Source organism: Eublepharis macularius, chromosome 5 (genome assembly GCF_028583425.1).
Source record: "Eublepharis macularius isolate TG4126 chromosome 5, MPM_Emac_v1.0, whole genome shotgun sequence".
In the NCBI taxonomy this organism is placed as follows: Eukaryota; Metazoa; Chordata; class Lepidosauria; order Squamata; family Eublepharidae; genus Eublepharis; species Eublepharis macularius.
The window spans coordinates 47086056-47106876 of record NC_072794.1 but is presented as its reverse complement, the minus strand read 5'-3'; the positions used below and the strand labels follow the sequence as shown (position 1 = coordinate 47106876).

At 40.9% G+C, this 20821-nt stretch overlaps 1 protein-coding gene across 1 annotated transcript; it reads left to right on the top strand.

The window, feature by feature from the left end:
- The first annotated feature begins 6564 nt into the window (after nt 1–6564).
- Nucleotides 6565–20580, top strand: LOC129330219 (pancreatic alpha-amylase). The gene is made up of 10 exons (XM_054980229.1): nt 6565–6765; nt 10405–10551; nt 13175–13372; nt 14919–15149; nt 17340–17473; nt 17575–17697; nt 17793–17892; nt 19375–19496; nt 19696–19821; nt 20363–20580. The coding sequence occupies exons 1-10, from the start codon at nt 6598–6600 to the stop codon at nt 20550–20552; spliced, it is 1539 nt and encodes a 512-aa protein (XP_054836204.1). The 5' UTR covers nt 6565–6597; the 3' UTR covers nt 20553–20580.
- The last annotated feature ends 241 nt before the right edge of the window (nt 20581–20821 follow it).

Genomic DNA, 20821 nt, shown 5'->3' with positions numbered 1-20821 from the left:
AGAGATGGCAATATTACCATCACATTTTTGTCTGGCCAGGGAAAGTAGGCAGATGGTTTTCCCCTGTATCGTTTTGCCCTCACAACAACAACCTTCCTAGGTTAGCCTGAGAGAGAAGATTGATCCAAAGTTAGTATATTTCATAGCAGAGTAGGTATTTGAACCCAAATATGCAAGGGCTTAGTCTTGACACCCTGAGAAGTATATCATAGTGCCTCTTTTGTTGAGGGGGGCATATATATCCCCAGATAAGTAATTTAGCAGCAAAAGGAGCTGTGGTAAGGGATTGAAAAGTTTTCAGGGCTCTGACAATGGGGGGAGGGGGTTAACATTTCCTCCATGCTGTTTCCTCATATCATATATGCCCCTCCATGGATCTGCTTTAAGCTCCAGAGAGGAAAAGGTGGTGTAGTGCTGGTACCTGTCATTTTCCAATCCCAACACTGAGGAGTGATTTCTGACAGGGCAATGGCATTAAAGGAAGTTTACTTCTTCCTCTCCAGTACTATGGCCCTGAACAGGGCTTTTTTTCTGGGAAAAGAGGTGGTGGAACTCAGTGGGTTGCCCTCAGAGAAAATGGTCACATGGCTGGTGGCCCCGCCGCCTGATCTCCAGACAGAGGGGAGTTTAGATTGCCACTGAGCGGCATGGAGGGCAATCTCAACTCCCCTCTGTCTGGAGATCAGGGGGAGGGGCCGCCAGCCATGTGACCATTTTCAAGAGGTTCTGGAACTCCGTTCCACCGCATTCCAGCTGAAAAAAAGCCCTGGCCCAGAACCATATTCCTAGCCCTAGCATCTGCTTTTTGCAGCCACGTTACATCTATGGGGATCCAGATCAAAGCTCCATACCAATTTCATTTTATGTAGTATTACTATTTCAGTAGCATTTCCCACACTCTTTTAAACCTTATTTTGTAACCTCGGGCTAGAAATGCAAATAATTTTAAAAAATTAAAGCTTTCAGCATGCTCTGAGCTTGTTTAGTGTAATTGGCCTGAACTATTTTACAAAACCATATTTCCTGATTATATATTTTGCACCAGTTATTTCTACCTTGACCAGGTAAAAGGAGGACAGAAACTCCTGCACTTTTAATGGTCGGGTAGAAGAAGGAATTCTCAATCCTTGCACCTGCCATATTTCCCTCATTCAAGTTTAAGCATGTTGATTTTGCCATGGTCATCTAGTAGAGAGATTTCAGCCTTATAAGCATAACCAGCTTTCATTCTGCACAAAATCTTGCAGTACTTTTCATTAAGGGTATCAGCCAACTAAAGAGTTTTTAGCTCATCAATCCTCCATTTTTGAACTATTTAATGGATTTTATATACACCATTAAATGTAATCAACCTATTAAATTCCATTAACTGTAATTTGTTAAATTCCATTAAATTTAAACACATTTGTTAAACTGGCAGCTGTAGTATCGATATATGAAGTTTTAATGACTGTGCATTGTTGCAGTGTGGATCCTTTATTGGCACTGTGTTGTACAGATTTGTCCTGGGTTGTTGCTGAGCTTGTTTATGCACCTTGGTCTATACATACATTTCCTTACCATTCTTACACAGAGATTCATGTAAAGAAATGAGCTATAGTTACCCGTGATGCAGCATTAGGTTGTGGAATAACAAGAATCAGTTCCCCCACATACATACAACCACCACACACACTGAGAGAACCTGTTTTGTGGAAGCAAAAACTTAATGAAGTCACTCACCTACGTTCCTATGTAACCTAAATTGGTTTCTAAAGAGGACTTTGTATGTGAGAAATGGGGGAGTGAAAGAACCAGAAATGAGGCATGCATAAAGCCTAACCAAAAGCCATACTGATGAGGTTTAATGTTAGTTAAAAGTCATGTCTGAAGGCTTGAAAACATAGGTGCCATCAAGTCATGATTGACTTACAGCCACCGCAGCAAGGGGCTGTCAAGGAAAGTGAGAAGCAGAGGTGGTTTGCCAGTGCCTTCCTCTGCATAGTCTTCCTTGGTGGTCCCCATCCAAGTACTGACTGACCCTGTTTAGCTTTCTCCGACATCTGATGAGATGGGGCTATACCATGCTGCCTTCTCTCCCCAGGTCTGAATACTGTACATACATTTCTGATCAATTTACATTTTTTCATATTTTATGATATGGAAAACCAACTGCATTCTCTCTCTCTCTCTCTCTCTCTCTCTCTCTCTCTCTCTCTCTCTCTCTCACACACACACACACACACACACACACACACACACGGATTTTCTGATTACACTATCTGGATATTTGAACAATGGTGTTGTATTTGCAGGTCTTGAACTAGCTAGAAACCAGTGATGGGAGTGTTTTAACTTCTCTGGATATTCAATAATAGAATTTCCTCAGAAGAGATTCATAGGAACACTCCCCCCCCAACCCCGCAAATGGAACTGGAATTTGTGTGCTGATTTGATACTGTTATATTAAATAGGAACCTGGTTAGCTCATTACAAAAAGTATTGTTCTTCCTCATATGGTACAGTGTTAAGATTCATCCTACTTCACAATACATCAATCGTTGGGAGTGTTAAAGAAGTGTAAGCCTCTGAAAATAAACATCCCCTTTCCAGATTTTTGGAGAGGATTAATGAGAAGACAATTAAATTCTTCTTGAATAGATACAAGCCAAAAACTCATTCAATGATTAATTTGTTTCCAGAAAGCAGGGTGTCAGTTAGCTTCTAATCACAACAGTGAGAGAGAGAAAAACCTGACAAGGTTAATCCTTCCTATTCATAGGAAGCAAACTCCAAATAGCTCCAAAATATATAATTGAGTAAGCGTATTTCAGACAACTCACTTTATACACTGGTGCACCACCAGAGGGCGCTGCCATGGAGGGAAGCCTAGGCAAGGCACCATGTCCCTCCAGAAAACGTGCCCTCTCCTCACCTTAACAAAGCTGGTATTAGGAGTGGACCACAGTAAAATGCAGGAAAACTAACAAACACGCCGTGATAAACTAACTAGCACCAAAGGAGTCAAATCAAATTTACTTGATATGTTCAAAATTAGTTAGATGCCAGTAAATTCAATATGTGCATACAAACAGCTTACATGAATATAAAGCAAACCGTATCACAGTAGCAGCATTAGTATCAGCATACTAATAGTATATGCATAGAAGTAGGTTACATGTGCAAAAGGCAGGGCATATTTCAATAACAAGGTCAACAAAATTCCTATGTAGGTAAAGATGTAAAGTGCTTGTGCCTATCAGTACTAAATATCAATGAAAAAATTAATCACATGTACATAAGGCAAAGCATACATCAATACTAGCAATAATACAACAATTTTCCTATGTTTTTAAAGTGCCAGTGCCTGTAATTGACAGTCTTGTCTAAAGAGTAACCAAAAGTTCAAAAGTCATATTCTGACATGGTCTTCAAACATCTCCAAGAAAAAGCACTGGACAATAGAAGAATTGGGCAACAACTGTGACGATAAGCCAGCAATTCACTCGTTTCGCATCTTCATCTAGGCAGTTATTGTATACAAATTCCCAGCATATACAGATATCAATGTCATTCCTAGTTCTTTCAATTAACTTCAGCAACCGTCCACCCTTTTTGGGTGGAATTTTGTTGACCTTGTTATTGAAATATGCCCTGCCTTTTGCACATGTAACCTACTTCTATGCATATACTATTTATATACTGATACTAATGCTGCTACTGTAATACGGTTTGCTTTATATTCATGTAAGCTGTTTGTATGCACATATTGAATTTATTGGCATCTAACTGATTTTGAACATATCAAGTAAATTCGATTTGACTCCTTTGGTGCTAGTTAGTTTATCACAACGTGTTTGTTAGTTTTCCGGTATTAGGAGTGGAGCAGGTGGCAATGCCCACCCACCCCGCCTTAACCCAGTTGGTATTAGGAGCGGAGCAGGTGGCAATGCCTAACCCCTGCTTTAACTCAGCTGGTATCAGCAGCAGAGTAGGTGGCAATCAATTCATTTAAAAATATACTACATCTATATAAGTATAAAAACAGAGAGCATAGCAGCACGTTAGACGCTCACCTTTCACCATCTATAGAGCATTTTCCAACAAAATATGTGAGAGATGGGAGGCGACATTGAACGGGAGGGCATATAGTTTAACCCCCCACTAGGGGGGGGGCACCGCCTACCATCAACCATATGCTTGGCGGAACAGCTCCGTCTTGCAGGCCCGGTGAAATGCTAACAGGTCCTGCCGGGTCCTGGTCTCATAAGACAGAGCGTTTCACCAGGCTGGGGCCAGGGCCGAAAAAGCCCTGGCCCTGGTTGACGCCAGGAGGGCCTCCCTAGGGCCAGGGATCTTTAAGAGATGTTTATCGCTCGAGCAAAGGGTCCTCTGGGGCTCATATGAGGAGAGGCAGTCCTGCAGATACGACGGTCCCAGTCCACATAGGGCTTTATAGGTTAATACCAAAACCTTGAACCTGATTCGGTACTCCACCGGTAACCAATGCAGCTGGGTGAGTAGATGGCAATGCCCTCCCCCTGCCTTAACCCAGCTGGTATTAGGAGTGGAACAGATGGCAATGCCCACTCCCTACCTTAACCAAGCTGGGATTAGAAGCGAAGCAGGTGGCAATGCCCACCACCTGACTTAACCTAGCTGGTATTAGGAGCAGAGCAGGTGAAATTTTCCATCTTTCCTTAACACATCTGTTATTAGGAGCATAGCTCGTGGCAATGCCACCCCCAACCTTAACCCAGCTGGTATTAGGAATGGATCACTTGGCGATGCCCACCTCCCCTTCACCCAGCTGGGATCAGAAGCAGAGCAGGTGGTTTTGCCCACCCACTGCCTTAACCCAGCAGATATTAGGAGTGGAGCAGGTGGCAATGCCCATCCCCACCTTCACCTGACTGGGATCAGGAGAGGAGCAGGTGACTGCCCCCCCCCGCCTTAACCCAGCTGGTATTAGTGGCAAAGCAGGTGGCAATGCCCACCTCCCACCATCACCCATTTGGAATCAGGAGTGGAGCAGGTGGCAATGCCCACCTCACGCCTTCACCTGGCTGGGATCAGGCGCAGAGCAGGAGACAATGCCCTTCTTCCCTTCATCCAGCTGGGATAAGGAGCAGAGCATGTGGCAATGCCCGCCCTCTTCAACCTACTGGAATAAGCCACTGAGCAGGCGGCAATGCCCACCCTGTATTCACCCTGCTGGAGTCAGGAGCCAAGCATGCAGCAATGCCTGCCCCCCCTTCAACCTGCTGGAATCAGGAGCAGAGCAGGTGCTAATGCCAGCACCCCCTTCACCCAGCTGAGATCAGGAGCAGAGCAGGTAGCAAAACCCGCCCACTTTCACCTGTCAGGATCAGGCGCGGAGTAGGAGGCAATGCCTGTTCCTCCCTTCACCCACTGGGGAGCAGGTGGCAGTGCCTACCACCTTCACCCAGCTGGGATCAAGCTCAGAGCAGGCAGTGGTGCCTGACCCCTTTCACCCAGCTGTAGTCAAGCACAGAACAGGAGGCAATGCCCCCCTTTACCAGGCATGTATCACGCATGGAGCAGGTAGCAAAGCCCACCACCCCTTCACATGGCCAAGATCAGGCAGATCAAGTGTGGAGTAGATAACAATGCCCACCCCCCTACTTCACCAGCTGGGATCAGTGACGGAGGAGGAGCAAATGCCTGCCTGCCCTCCCCATTTCTAGAGCCCGTTGTATTTTTTCCCACAATGGGCTTTGTTGCTAGTTCTAAATAAATCAATGCTCTCTCAAACAGGAAGATGCTCCCTTTTCTCAGCCTACATTTCTAATACACCCAGACCCTCTTTAATACTTTCCCAATAGAAAGTGCTTGTTGGATCATAGAACCTCACTCACAAACACAGATTACTGTGAATAATCTGAGTTGTGAGCGGTTTAATGTGGGAATTCTACTGTTATATTTATCTGTAAATTGCTTGGTATCCACCATTTGATGTCGAAACGTTGTATAATTATATTTTAATAAATAAGTAAATAAACAAGCAGGTTCTTCATTTCAGCAGGCGTATTATTGATTGGTTTATGATTCCCCTCCCACCCCTTTTGAAACACACAGTGACTTTCATTACTTGCTGCTCTTTTTAGTAGTTTTAGTTGATGTGCATGGTTTACATTACCTTTTTTAAACTTTCATGTTTTATTTGATGGGATGATTTTATAATTGAGTTTGCTAATTGTGTAAGATGCCTTTGTTTAGAGACATTGGACAATTATTTTAAATGAGTACATAACTGTACAAATTACACTAAATAGCAATTAAATGTCAAAATGAACACATCAGTGGGATTTCAAAAAGGCTTCTAAAATATCTAATCTATGTAGCTAAGAACACAGACATGAAAAATCCCAAGACTCTTATCTGACTCTTATCCTGTTCACTATGTTTAGCCAGAGAATTTGACCTGAATTTTCACCTGTTTGCATTTACTTAAAACCATCCCATAGAATGACCTTTGATTAAATTGCCTAAATATAGCCAATTGTGTTAAAAGTCCCATGACTGATGTGTACTTTGCTCTGTAACAGAAATATAAATAATGAGAGCAACTTGAAACACAGCCTTGCTTGAGACACCATGAAGATTTTTCTTCTCCTAGTAGTAGTTGAGATTTGTTGGGCTCAATACAACCCAAATACAAAGCCTGGAAAGACATCTATTGTCCACCTCTTTGAATGGCGTTGGGCTGACATTGCTCTTGAATGTGAGCGTTATTTAGCACCTAATGGATATGCTGGTGTTCAGGTAGGTACTGCTCATGGTATAACACTAGAAATTTTCTACATAAAATTCTACACTTTCTAATTTTCTATAGTTTTTCTAGTTCAAAGAAAAGAAAAAGTTCAGTATAAACTACAGTTGGAACTAGGAACCAGGATATATTTGGGCTTGTCAGAGTCTGAGGTGTAGTAACTAGTTCATGATTTATTGAATGTATTTTGAACAAATTTGATGTCCAGACAGCAACAGAAACTCTTTATTGACCCGTTTCAAAGGCTGGGTTGATTAATGTAATCAAGTTGACATGTCGAGAGTAGATTACTGTAAAGTATGCTTTATGTTCATGTAATCCTGTGATTGTTTTAGCACACACAACTTATAGTTTAATTAGAAATGTTTCTGAATTTCTCCTTGGAGGCCAGAATTCCAAGTAGGTGATCTTATTTCTGAAGTAAAACTGAAAACAGGAATTTTCCATAGTTTCATTTTTAATTTCCAAATTTTATACACAGCTATATTTATACATGTTTTTTCTACACCTTTCCATTCCCTTGGTTCATAGCATTTCCCCCTCACACACATACACCCTGTTTTACAGATGTAAATGTGTGCACTGATAAAACACTAGAAAAGAAAGTTTGTTGTGTATCAGGGCTTTTCAAGTATGGTGTTTTCCTACTGTGCACATGAAAATCACAAAAACACTGAAAAAAATACAGAAATGTAAATCCAGTTACATTACGACCACAGTTTTGCAGACATTGATAGAAATTGTTTGAGGGTACTAGACTGCAGCACATGATTCTATTCCAGAATTTGTTTTAGAAATTCTACTAGTTAAACCAGAAATAAAAAGAGTGGAATGCATAGCAGCATGAAATTCTGGAACAATAAACAAACAGGAGAAAAATCTAATCAATCTCTGAATTCAACCTATATTATTACCAAGCATCTGAATAGCTGCCCCAAAGGGAGTTGAATGTGGAAATGTGTGATGAATGGGAAGCTAATAATCATCAAGCTGTTTTATAATATACCCACTTTGTACAGATTTTCTGAACCCACATTCTCAACATGAATTGGCCTTTAAGCAGCAACCATATTGGAAATGTCAGCCTCATGAAATAATAGATTAAAAATGAAAACATTTTGTTGTGGGTTTCATGATTCCATTGTACAGACTTGAGCTATTCTGTTAATGTTATTGGAGCTTGCAAGTAATGAAAACTACTATGTGACCTTCCAAGTATATGTCTCCATCGAAGACCAAATCAAATGAAATGCTGGGAGTTTTGTCAATAGGGCTTCTATCATGTCCCTCTTTTTAAATAGCAAGTGTGCAGGCGGTGATTGGATCAAGGTTATGATGTGTGTGTGTGTGTGTGTGTGTGTGGAGGAGGTTTTCTACCCTGAAATGAGCATATGGGGCTGATATAGGTTCTATATGATTACTAGAGTTACCATTTGCCCTCTTATAGCAGGCAGCCCTCTGCTGACACACTCCATTCCCTGCCAGCATTCAGTGGTGCTGCAGGAAGACAATGGGGTGGATATCATTGCACAATTCCACGACATCATTTCCTGCTACAACCTGGAAGTTACATCTTTGTAGGATGGCAACACTCTAGGAATTTGGGGGACGGGGGAATCCTGGAGCATCACCATCACTTCTGGGTTCCTAACCAGAAACTACACTGTGGCATCAAGTGACCACATTTTGAAGTTTCTTCTCCCCACATTCTCCTGCTGCAACTTGGAGCTGGGCTGGCAACTCTAATGGGACATGTAGCAGCCCAAGGCAGTTGTTTGGGATCAGGAAAATGGTGTGTGGATGAGGGAGGAGGCTTGATCCCATCCCCATTTCATGCTGGAGTCCCAGTCTGAACTGGCCTCCGTGTACCAGCTATTTTTTAAAAAAAAAAACACTGCCAGCTCTGCAAGTAGAACTTTAAGCATCTCTTCTGGTTTCATCTATGGGTGTAAATGGCAACCTACAATTTTGTAATCTAATCAACTGTAATGTCTTGCCAAGTGGTAAGAAGAATTTTTGTAGATTTCTGATCAGGTGGAGACTTGTGTTAAACATTTCCTCACTCCTTGGCATGACAATAAAGATGACCAGCTTACCACACCAGGGCCTGTTGGATCAAGTGCCTAGAAGGGAATGTTGTAGGAGGTCGTCTCACAGTTCTACTGGGGGCTCAGTAATGGGGATGCAATTATATGGAACCTCAACAGAAATGAATGCCTTGTTTACTGACGCAATGGGCTTACTGTTGCTGGTGCCACATCGACAGGAAGTGTTTTCTGATTTCTGTATTCTTGGTATGGGGGGGGGAATCAGTGGGAGGGCTTCTAGTGTCCCTTCCTCACTGGCAGACCTCCTGATGACACCTGGTTTTTGGCCACTGTGTGACACAGAGTGTTGGACTGGATGGGCCATTGGCTGATCCAACATGGCTTCTCTCATGTTCTTATGTTCTTATTTATCTTGTATTGTCTTAAATGACTCAGAGTCAGCTTCCTGTGTAGTTTTAGCCCTTGGCACACAAAAAGAAACACCAACCTGTTCTTTACTATTTTATAAATGTATACACTTCCATTATACCCCACCATTCTCCCAATGGGGACCTGGAACAGCTACCATTGTTCTCCTCTCCTCCGTTGTGTCCTCCCAACAACTCTGTGAGGTAGGTTATGCTAAGAGAGTATGACTGGCCAGAAAGCTTCCATGGTAGATTGGGGATCTGAACCTGGGTTTCCCAGAGTCTAGTCCAGCACTCTAACCACACCACCACACTGGCTCTGAAGTATTAAACTACTGAAGAGACCTTAAGAATGAATAGAGCATGGTTTCCAGTCCTGAAAAACACCAGGCTAACAAAATACTCTATACCCGACAATAGCCCTGCAGAGAAAATTAGCATATCAAGCACCAATCCATATGCAAAAGAACCTACTCAGGATACAGTGAAGCCTCCCTCCATTAGCATTCCACACCCTGGGAAACTCTTACAGGATGAACCAGCCCAACCCTACCTTTCTGAGTAGATATAAATTACCTGCCAACTTCTTTTCCACACTGTGACACTGAGAGATCTCTGTCTTTTGGTGCTACACCTCTGAAGATGCCAGTCACAGCTGCTGGCAAAACGTCAGGAACTACAATGCCAAGACCACGGCTATACAGCCTGGAAAATCCACAACAACCAACACTATTGAAAATGCGTTCAGTGGCTTTCTATCTGACCATATATACATTTTAATATGGGTTTAAATGTCTGTATATTCCTTTCCCCATGAAGCAAGGTAATAGTCCCAGTAGAGCTGGGCTAGCTATTACATTATGTCCTCAACAGAGCAGGACCTCTTGAGAAACTGTGGGTCCTGCTATGATATAAATAACTGGGCACAAGAGATATATTGAGTCTACAATATGTTTTAGTTCACATAGCTATCCTGCAGAAAATAGTGACTGCTTCCTCTTCCCAGGATAAAAGGACAGCATCCACCCTTGGGCAGCAGCTGGATCAGATACATTCTGCATTATTCCAATTGCCATGAGAATCTAGTTTTCTATGGGAGCTGCAGTGCTGGGCAATAAATAAGCAATTCCAGTTGTATTCAATGATGATTTATCAGCTTGTATTACTTATTTCACAGATCTCTCCTCCAAATGAAAACCTCATAATTACAAATCCAAGCAGGCCGTGGTGGGAAAGATACCAGCCCATAAGCTACAAGCTATGTACACGATCTGGAAATGAGGGTGAATTTCGAGACATGGTGACCAGATGCAACAACGTGGGAGTAAGTGATCTGTTGAGATCAGTGATAGACTTTCTGATCAAAGTGGCTGTAGTGCCAATCTAGTATTTATATATATATTTCAATTAAAGAACCAGTTCTTCTATCTGTACAGTTCAGTTGGTACTCATCCAAATAAAATATGGGTAATGGACTCCCCCTTCTTGGATTCAGAACGGAGCCATTTAAATTGGATTAATTTTGAGGACATCCTGTGGCATGCCCCAAACCTTTATGATTTAAAATCAGATACATTCCAGATCAGCCCTGCACTATCACACTCAGTGTTACTGGACATGCAACAGTGTCTAGAGCTTCCACTGCACTGAGTTCCTACTCTGGTGTTGCCTCTTCTTCAGCTTAACCAAAGCAAAAGGAAAGACACCATGGATTGTTACTTCCTAGGACTGCCAGGCCTCCTGCTATGATGGTAAGCCTCATACTGGCGGGCTGAATTTCCTGTCATTCCTCTGACCTGTGACAGGCAAAAAAATAAAAAAATAAAAAATGGCAATGTTGGCTGTATCACTATGTCACTACTAGGTAAAACATGAAAGTTACATAGGATAGCTCTAGGAATTTCTGTAAACTCAATGATTTTACCTCAGAGTTTCAAGCAATTCCTAAACTGACCATACATCACTTCCAGGTTTTTCCTGGAAGTCATGTAGTGATACAGCCAACATCCCCCCCCCCCACATCCCTGCCTTCAACCCCTCCCTCCAGGTGGCAGTAAGGCCTGCTAACCATATTGCTGCAGGTAGGTATCATTATTTAGCTCCTTATGTGATTATAAACATATATAGAAGAATCCAGTACCACTGATTCCAATATGTGAGAAGTATGGTAAGATTCCCAATATCCAGGGATGACTCTTAATATCCTGGGAGATCAGAAATTATGGTAATTACATTTCTCAGGATTTCTACAATCCTGGATGCTGCTACACATCTAGCAGTATATATGGTCTAAATTCTGAGGCTCCTCTATGAGCAACAATTCTTAAAACTATCCTGCTACTTTGGTAAATTTGAGAAAGAGAAGCGGGAAGCAGGAAAGGGCTCTTGGAGGTGTTGCAGGAAAAATTTAGGAGTGGTCCAGTATCCGGGAAGGCAATGCCATAATTTGTTGAACTGCTCCCCATTCCACTGTTACAAAGTGGTTTCTGGATATGTAGCCTACCTCATCCAAAATATATGGGGAAACTAACAAAGCAAAAATCAGCAAATCAAAAAGAAATATTTCATTCATTCATTCATTCATTCATGCTATTTATAGTCTGCCTTGCTCACTGAAACTCAAGGCAGAGGTCACGGTGTAGTCAATGCAATCAATGGCTAGCACATTCAATAAATATTCAGGTGCATATAACTCCTGTTTTATGGCAGCTGCACTGGCTCCCAGTAGAGTTTTGGATCAGATTCAAGGTTTTAATCTGGAGTTCTGGATCAGATTCAAGGTTTTAATCTATAAAGCCCTTAATAGACTGGGACCAGCATATCTGCAGGAACGCCTCTTGCCATATGAGTGAGCTTGCAGCGAAAGGGGGTTTCATAAATGTGGATCAGTCTTCAAAGAACATTCTTCGTCATGTCCTTGCTGATGAAATCAGAAAGCACTTCATGTACATAACCGCTTAATACCAAGTCATTACTATTATCTTCATGACACTTACTGGAGATTAAGGCAGAATGGCAGTTTCTCTAATGCCAGCTTGTGAGTCCATGGACGAGGCAATATCTTGGCCTACAGCACATAACCGTAACTACTATGGAATAAGCACATTCTGATAAAAGTGGGCTAGGAATAGCATTTATTGGTCAACACAATGCCATGATGTCTTTAATGTCCATATATATATATATATATATATATATATATATATATATATATATATATATATATATATATATATATATATATATATATATATATATATATAAACAAGTGTCCTGACTGACTCATCAATGCTTAGCCCAAACCACTGGACCTAGAAACATGAAATTTGGGGAGAACATTCCTTTCATGATATAAACACCCACTAAGATGGGATTTTAAGAAATTCACCCCCTAAGGGGGTAAAAAGAGGTAAAATGTGTTTTCCCAAACGGATATAGCTTCCCTTGCTTGTACCCCTGCCCACTGCCAGCTCAGCCACTCTTCCCTGATTGGGCCCACCTTTCAAGATCATTTGCATATGTGGGCTGATTGGGGCTCACAATATTCCACATCTCATTCCCTCTACCCCGAAACACTTGGAACACAGAGGTCATTTGTGTATGCGGCCTGATTGGTCCTCACCCCCCATATTGTAAACAGTATACAGTTGCTATTGGGAATCATTGAATGTGTTCTGAGATAAAATGCACCTCCCAGTCTTCCCCTAAAAGTTCATTAGGGTTGCCAACTCAAAAAGAAAACAAACCACAAACCAAAAAATGTTACATACCCATATGTATTATAACTGGATTTAAAGTAGTTAAATATCGTAGTAAAGCATGAGTATCAAGCTAGTTTAAAACAAAACAAGAACACATTAATGAAAGGTCATGATATTCACATTAATGAAAGTTCATGATATTCACATTAATAAAAGTTTGTGATATTAGCTCTTTTTACGTGTCAGGTACACATTTATGTGGATGCCGTAGTAAACCACATGTGCGGAGCTGCAGGTGGATCTGGTACCTATTCTACTTGTGGGAGCTACTTTAATTCAGGGGCTCGAGATTTTCCTGCTGTTCCTTACTCCAGCTGGGATTTCAATGATGGTAAATGTAAAACCGCAAATGGAGAGATTGAAAATTATAATGATCCTTACCAGGTAATCCTTTGAAATTTTATGTTGTTGACCGACTTTTTTCCCTTTATTATTTAAGGCAATAGGTATTCCTGTAATTCTTGAGCTGAAAAATCACTGTTTTGGATCATTACCACGATTATCTGGAATGGTAACACAAACCTGAGATTCTTAAGCATTGCAAAACACCCCGTCCCCCTGAAAAGTCGGTGTCGTTTTTCATGTTCGGGTGCTTACTGAATACCAGCAGCAGCAGCAGCATCTAGTTTTTCTTTGATTCTCCTGATTTGCCAGGAAATGAAATTTCTCCTTCCACTTGGATCCTTGCAAGGGATCAGGAGATGATTGCTGTCCGCCAATCACCTTTGCAGACAAGCCCTAGAGAAGGAATTTCCATGGAGGAGTCTGTGTTGAGCCGTGAGTGCTCAGGGTACCCCATGCACATCTCTCTCTCTCTCTCTTTCTCACACACACACACGTGTGCATGCTCTACTTTTTTGAAAAAATTGAACTATTTTCAAAGACTACAAGGACGGGGTGGGAGGGGAGGCATTCTGCAAAGGAAGCCTTCATTACTTTGTGAAAGGAAACAACAGACCACAGCAAGGAAGGATGATGAAAGCAGTTTTCAGCAGAAAGAAATTATTTAAATTGCCAGCCAGTCACTGTAAGATTAAGGTTTTAAAAAAATGGATGTAGATGGGAATTATTTAGAAACCCTGGTGGCTGGCACTCTGCTGCTGAGGCCCCCCACCTTAGGAGTTAGTAGAAAGAAGTCCAACTGCACCAAAGCGCCTACTTTGGGAATCTGCACTGTGGCATGTTGTCAGCAGCATATATAAACCGGCTTTTTTTCTAAGCTAGGAGGGCGGTATTGTAGGAAAGGGGCCCCAGATGTTTCGCTAATGAGTTAAGAACCATAGACTTCACCATTATGTCGCCTTACATATTATCTGTTGCTTTAAATGTGTACTCCTATATACTACCTGTGCTTCATGTTGTTTAATGTAAGTCCTAGAATTGATTATGTTCTGTTTCAGCAATTCTTCAACCCTATACTGGATCCTTGCTAATGCTATGTCTTTGTAAACATGTATTCATTTACCCTATGACACTGTTTATGGAAATGTTCTTGACGCTATTTGGAAATACCTGCCCTTGTCCCTTGCTACTGATTGTACTAATCTCATACTATGTAATCCGCCTTGAGTCTCAGTGAGAAAGGCAGAATATAAATAAATAAATAAAATCACTGGCACCTATGTATGCAGTATTAGCTTATGAAAGGAGTACACAATACTGGCATTCTAATTTTGAATATGTAATTGCTTTTAATTTCAATTTAATTTTTTCAATTTCTGCTTCGGCTAACAGGAGTTCTGGAAATGCTTGCCTATTCCAGCTCCAAAGATGCTCTCTGAGTTCTTTGCAGAGATTTTTTTTTCTAGTAAAGTTTCTGAAGCATGAATCCAGGACCTTGTATGTCAAAAGCATGTGCTCCACTGCTGAATCATTTCTGTATTCTGGGGATTTTGGAAAAGAGGAACTCATTTCTCAATGAACTTTTCAGGTCCGTGATTGTCGTCTTGTTAGTCTTCTTGACCTCGCGCTAGAGAAGGACTACGTACGCTCCAAAGTTGCAGAGTATTTGAATCACCTAATTGACATTGGAGTAGCAGGATTTCGAATTGATGCTTCCAAACATATGTGGCCTGGGGACATGAAAGCATTTTTAGACAAGCTACACAACCTGAGCACTCAATGGTTTGCTGAAGGGACAAAGCCTTTCATCTACCAAGAGGTAATTTGTGTTTCTTAGTGTAGAGTTGAGGATATACATTAATCACATTCAGGAACATCTCCAAAAATTGGCACACATTTGTAAAAGACCAAGCCCAACAATGAACATAGTTGTTGCACTGAAAATGTTGTCATTTTCACTGACTGTTCAAGAAGGTCAGAGGCAGTGAACGAGAATGCCTTGTCTGATTCCACCACAAATTCTGGACATGGCCCTGAACGTGTGCATATTTTAATGGACATGCTTACTTCATGCTCTCCAGTGCACACACAGGTACACCGAGAGCTTCAACTGTGGATGCAGCTCTATTTTTTTTCCAATGTACTGTCTTTTGCAAAGGCAAAATAGGCTTCTTGAAGTATACTAGTAGGGCTTTCTCAGTAGACAGTACTCTAGTAGTCAGTAGATACTACTCTAAAACTTTGGGATTCCCTCTGTAGAATTATTCTAGAATTATTTGCTTGGCACTATTCTTGCTGACTCTTTGTAAATTGATGAAAATATATTTCTTTAATGGGATCTCTTTTGTGGAAGAGATTAAGCCACTGATTCTGTTACCTCTTGGCTGACTTGCACTCCTATTTTTTTCCCTATTTGATTCAAAATTTTGAATTGTAGGTTTAAGATATTGCAGTTAGGGATGCTGTGAATTTCATGGTGAACATGGTCAATGTTAAGAGCTTCCAATATTTTGTTCATCACTTTGAATATTTGCTGAAAAGCAGAATAAAAGTCAGACAGACAGATAGGGAAAGAAAGAAAGAAAATACTCTGGACATATAGTGGATGGCAACTAGGAGATACTTTGTATGATAAAGGATTGGATCCCATCTAAGAAGGCTGAGGCAATTTTTGCTGATTCCCTCATTGTGCTGAAGGCCCCTTATCTCCCAAAATCAGTATTGCATGAAAATCAGTGTACTGCCACAGGGATTGAGAGATGCCAAAAGATAAGGCTGTTCCCGATTACAGTCACTAAATAAAGGTGGTCAAAAGACCATCCTTCCCGATGGTCTTTTGACCACCTTTATTTAGTGACAGGGATTGAGAGAGGCAGGAGACATGTTCTGCTGACATGTCTTCTGGAGAATTTTGTTGGGCTCCAGCCCTGTTCAAGATGATTGATAAGACTGATGTAAAAACCAGAGAGCCATTTTATACACATTAAATACTAGTTCTAATAATCTAAGATGCTTTTAAGTGTGCACTTCATAATGCAAATAGAGAATAAATGTTACATTCCCATGGTACAATTGCTAGGGAATCAAGATTAGTGAGAGTTGTCTGAGTTTGCCTCTGGGAAGTGTGAGAAATGGCTAGATTCAAATATTTAATCATCCAATATTTTCGCTATTTCATTCTGCATATAATATAGTTAAATCTTCACAAATATCCGAATCTGTCATGTGTTTATATATGTTTCTGAATTTACATTTCTTTTTGTCCGAGTTCTGGAATATAATAATAATAATAACATTCGATTTATATACCGCCCTTCAGGACAACTTAATGCCCACTCAGAGCGGTTTACAAAGTGTTATTATTACCCCACAACAATCACCCTGTGAGGTGGGTGGGGCTAAGAGAGCTCAAGAGAACTGTGACTCGCCCAAGGTCACCCAGCTGGCTTTGTGGAGGACAGAGTATATGACAGAGTATAGCTGATAGATCAGAGGTTGGATGCGTTGGGTAACAGCTTTTTGAAATTATGTCTTTTATAGTGTAACCTTATGCCGAAGAGTTACTACAGTCTTAAATCCAATTATTACACTTTTTGTTTGTTTGTCTGCAAGCCCTGTTGGAAGGGCTCCTTTTAACCTGCTGTTTACTTGTGGCAATGGGCCAGTCCATACATGCATCGAGTGTTGATTGAAAGGTATTTATTTGGTGTTATGTGAGGAAATATGAAAGCTCTGGCTCTTGTGTTTGATTCCCACATGTAATTCATCATTTAATGTACACGTGCAATGTGAATCAGCCTATATTATACTGAATACATGATGCAGATGTAGGAGCACTGTTCATGCATGAAAGATCTTTCTCCCTACCTCAAAACAGTTCATCTTTGGATCCTTTCTTTACTTTCCCATATTAGAATTTTTCTGTGTACAACTTATTTCAAAGTTGCTCTTTCTGCATGTCTTCTTTTTTGATTCTAGCAGTTGATCGTTGTTTTTCTGATTTTACCAGGTGATTGATCTAGGTGGAGAAGCAATTAAAAGCACTGACTACTTTGGAAACGGCCGGGTAACTGAATTCAAATATGGGGCTAAGCTTGGAAAAGTAATCCGCAAGTGGGATGGAGAAAAGATGGCTTATTTAAAGTAATTTGGTTTTATATTCCACCCTGCATCCCAACTCTTACAGTACTGCACAATTTGAAAGGCCAGCCAGTTAATTTGACTGTTTTATTAATTTTGTTTAGGAACTGGGGAGAAGGCTGGGGTTTTATGCCATCTGACAGAGCTCTTGTGTTTGTGGATAACCATGACAACCAGAGGGGTCATGGAGCTGGCGGAGCCTCTATTTTGACTTTCTGGGATTCTAGGTGAGAACTATATGATTGATGACCCCCCCCTTCTCCCCTCTCACTGAGACACATATAACTCTTGATTTCTCACACCTTCCCTCATTCTTTTCTAGGCTGTATAAAATGGGAGTTGGCTTCATGCTTGCCCACCCATATGGATTTACTCGTGTAATGTCCAGTTTCCGTTGGCCAAGGCATTTTGAGAATGGAAAGGTTAGTTTTTTAATAGCACATCATTTGGTTCTACTGGTTTTGCCCATTCTATTACTGGTTTATTTTTAAGCCATTATTGTGTAGTGATTAAAGTGTCAGAGCCAAGCTACAAGAGACAAATTACACGACGAAGAGCACGTGAAGAGAGTTGCAATGTTAGCCGGGAAGCTGAGTTTGAGATCGGAAGGTTTTGTCAATTTCCTCTCTCTACAGAGCCGGGAGATTGCTGCTCAGAAGGTTTATTAATTTCCTCTTTGCCTCCCGAAGGCTCTGTCAGTTTCACCTCCTCTTCTAAGAGGCAAAGAGAAAATAAACAACCTGTCTGAGCAGTGATCTCCCTGACTCTGTAGAGAGAGGAAATTGACAAAGCCTTCCAATCTCTTTTAATACTCAGCTTCCCGGCTAGCAGTGCGACTCCCTTTACATGCTCCTCCTCATGTAATTTGTCTCTTGTAGCTTAGCTCTCAGACTAGAACTTGGAAGACCTGGATTTAAATCTCACTAAACCATGAAGGGTGACCTTGGGCCTGTCATTTTCTCTTCAGACTAACTAGCCTCATAGGACTATTGGGTTGGATCAAATCAGCTTTTTCTTGCTGGTATAAAGGAAGGAGGGGTTTCTTCCACTACCTAAAAATATGGAGTATCATAGAAATTGAGTGAGATTGAGTGAAAAATCTGGCTGTATCTAACCCATTGAAGGATAAAACGGAGCAGGATAGAATTATGAATGGTATCCTGAGCTCCTAACATGAAGGGTGGGATTTAAAAAAAAATATAATTGATATATTTTATCTCAGGTTTTATCCCATTTCTTCTCAAAATAAAGGGAATGCATATAATTTATTCTGCGTGTCAAGGCTTTAGTAAGTGGAACAGTGAGAATTTGGTGGGAGGGGCAGGTTTCACAGCAAGGTTTAGCAGATAGTTCTTGAAAGTATTCAAAATTAAATTGTAAAAATAGCACTGTATTTGCACAACATTTGTTGTAATCGTTTCAAAATAACTAAAGATATATGCCCCAGAAGAATAAATATGTGAATAATAATAATAATAATTCTATTTTGAAAGTTTATTCTATTAACTATTTTGATACACTAGCTTGGAGGGAGAGATCCCCTGTTTTCCCCCAAACAATGCCCTTATACCTAAGGTCTCAGACCTAATTATTTACTCTGCTTGAATTGAATAAATAATACAAGTGCTGCTGAGGTTCACAGCTAGCATTCTTTTGTAGTTATGGCACTCCACTGTGATGACATTCCTTCAGCTTCACCTTCGAGATTAACCAGTTTGTGATCTTACTCTTTATATGCACCAGCATGAGGTGGCAGAATACTGAGGTAGTCAAGTGGATTGTACCATTTCAGCCTGGAAGTGCATTAAAATTGGCTTTTGTGTCCCAATGAATGCACCCTGTTCTTATAATTTTTTCAGCTCTGTTCTAATATTTGCATTTTATCGATTATGTTTATCAACCAGGATATTAATGACTGGATGGGACCTCCAAGTAATGCTGATGGGTCAATTAAAACTGTTACAATTAATCCAGACACTACCTGTGGCAATGACTGGGTCTGTGAACATCGGTGGCGCCAAATAAGGTTGGTAACTCCACAGATTCTTCGAGGCTACTGTATGATACAGATGAGTATACTTAAACTGCAGTTCTAAACAGAGCTATATCTTCTAAGACTACCGTGGGTTTAGAAGGATCTAACTCTGCTTAGGAATGCACTGTTAATCATTTTTAACTCTGTGCTTGGTTTTGGTTAATATGTGGTTTTGCTTTGGCTCCTAAAGGAACATGGTGATTTTTCGCAATGTTGTGGATGGACAACCATTTACCAATTGGTGGGACAATGGCAGCAATCAGGTGGCATTTGGGCGTGGCAACAAAGGATTCATTGTATTTAATAATGATGACTGGTAAGTAGGCAAGGAAGATTCAGTATAGCAAGCAACATGAACTTACATAATAGCACAATGGTTAAACTACCCTTGCTCAGAATCACAAAACCTTCCACAGAAATGCAGAAGTTGGTATTTGATTGCCATCAGTTTTTGGTGATTCCTATATAGGACTGCTGTAACTTGTGGGTTTTCCCTGGAAGTGGCATCAGTCATCTCTAGAAATCTTCAGAAACTCTATGGTTTTACCACAAGAGTCTGGCTATTCCTAGTGAGATGTGATGTCACTTACAAGTTTCCCTCAGAATTTACATCATGCCATTGGCCTGACAACCACTTTAAAAAAGAATTTCTCCCACTGCTGCTCAAAACGTTTGTGGAAAATGGGAGTTGGGGACAGGGGCTAGCAAGCCTGACCAGGAAGGACCAGGTTGGGTATTAAAGGGACTGACATGTCAACTTCATGTTGGGTATTGCATAACAGAATGGCAATCCTAGAGTTACCAAGTTAGTTTAGCAACTAAAGATAATAAATTACCTTTAAATCTCCTTTCAATAGGAACTTGTCTGAAACTTTGCAAACTGGCCTTCCTGCGGGTACTTACTGTGATGTAATTTCTGGGCAAATGGAAGGTAATGGATGCACTGGAATTCAAATCCAAGTCAACAACGACAGCACTGCTTATTTTCAGATTAGCAATCATGCTGAAGACCCATTTGTTGCAATTCATGTTGATGCTAAATTATAAATCACATTAAAGAAATGCCTTCCCTTGATCTTGCCTTCCTAAATCATTTCTGAGTGACACATAATAATTTAGAAACCTTCAAAAGAATAAATGGTTGCAAAGCTCAAATGTATTTGTCATTTGTTTTAGTACAACAATGTCTGCGACCAGTATTTTCTTCCCAAGCCAAATAAAGCTATCTCTGTGTGGCCACTGCTCCAAGTGACAGTCAGAGTGTGCATAGAGCAGGTTGCTATGTGGAGTGTGCCATTCATTTACAGAGTTTCCCT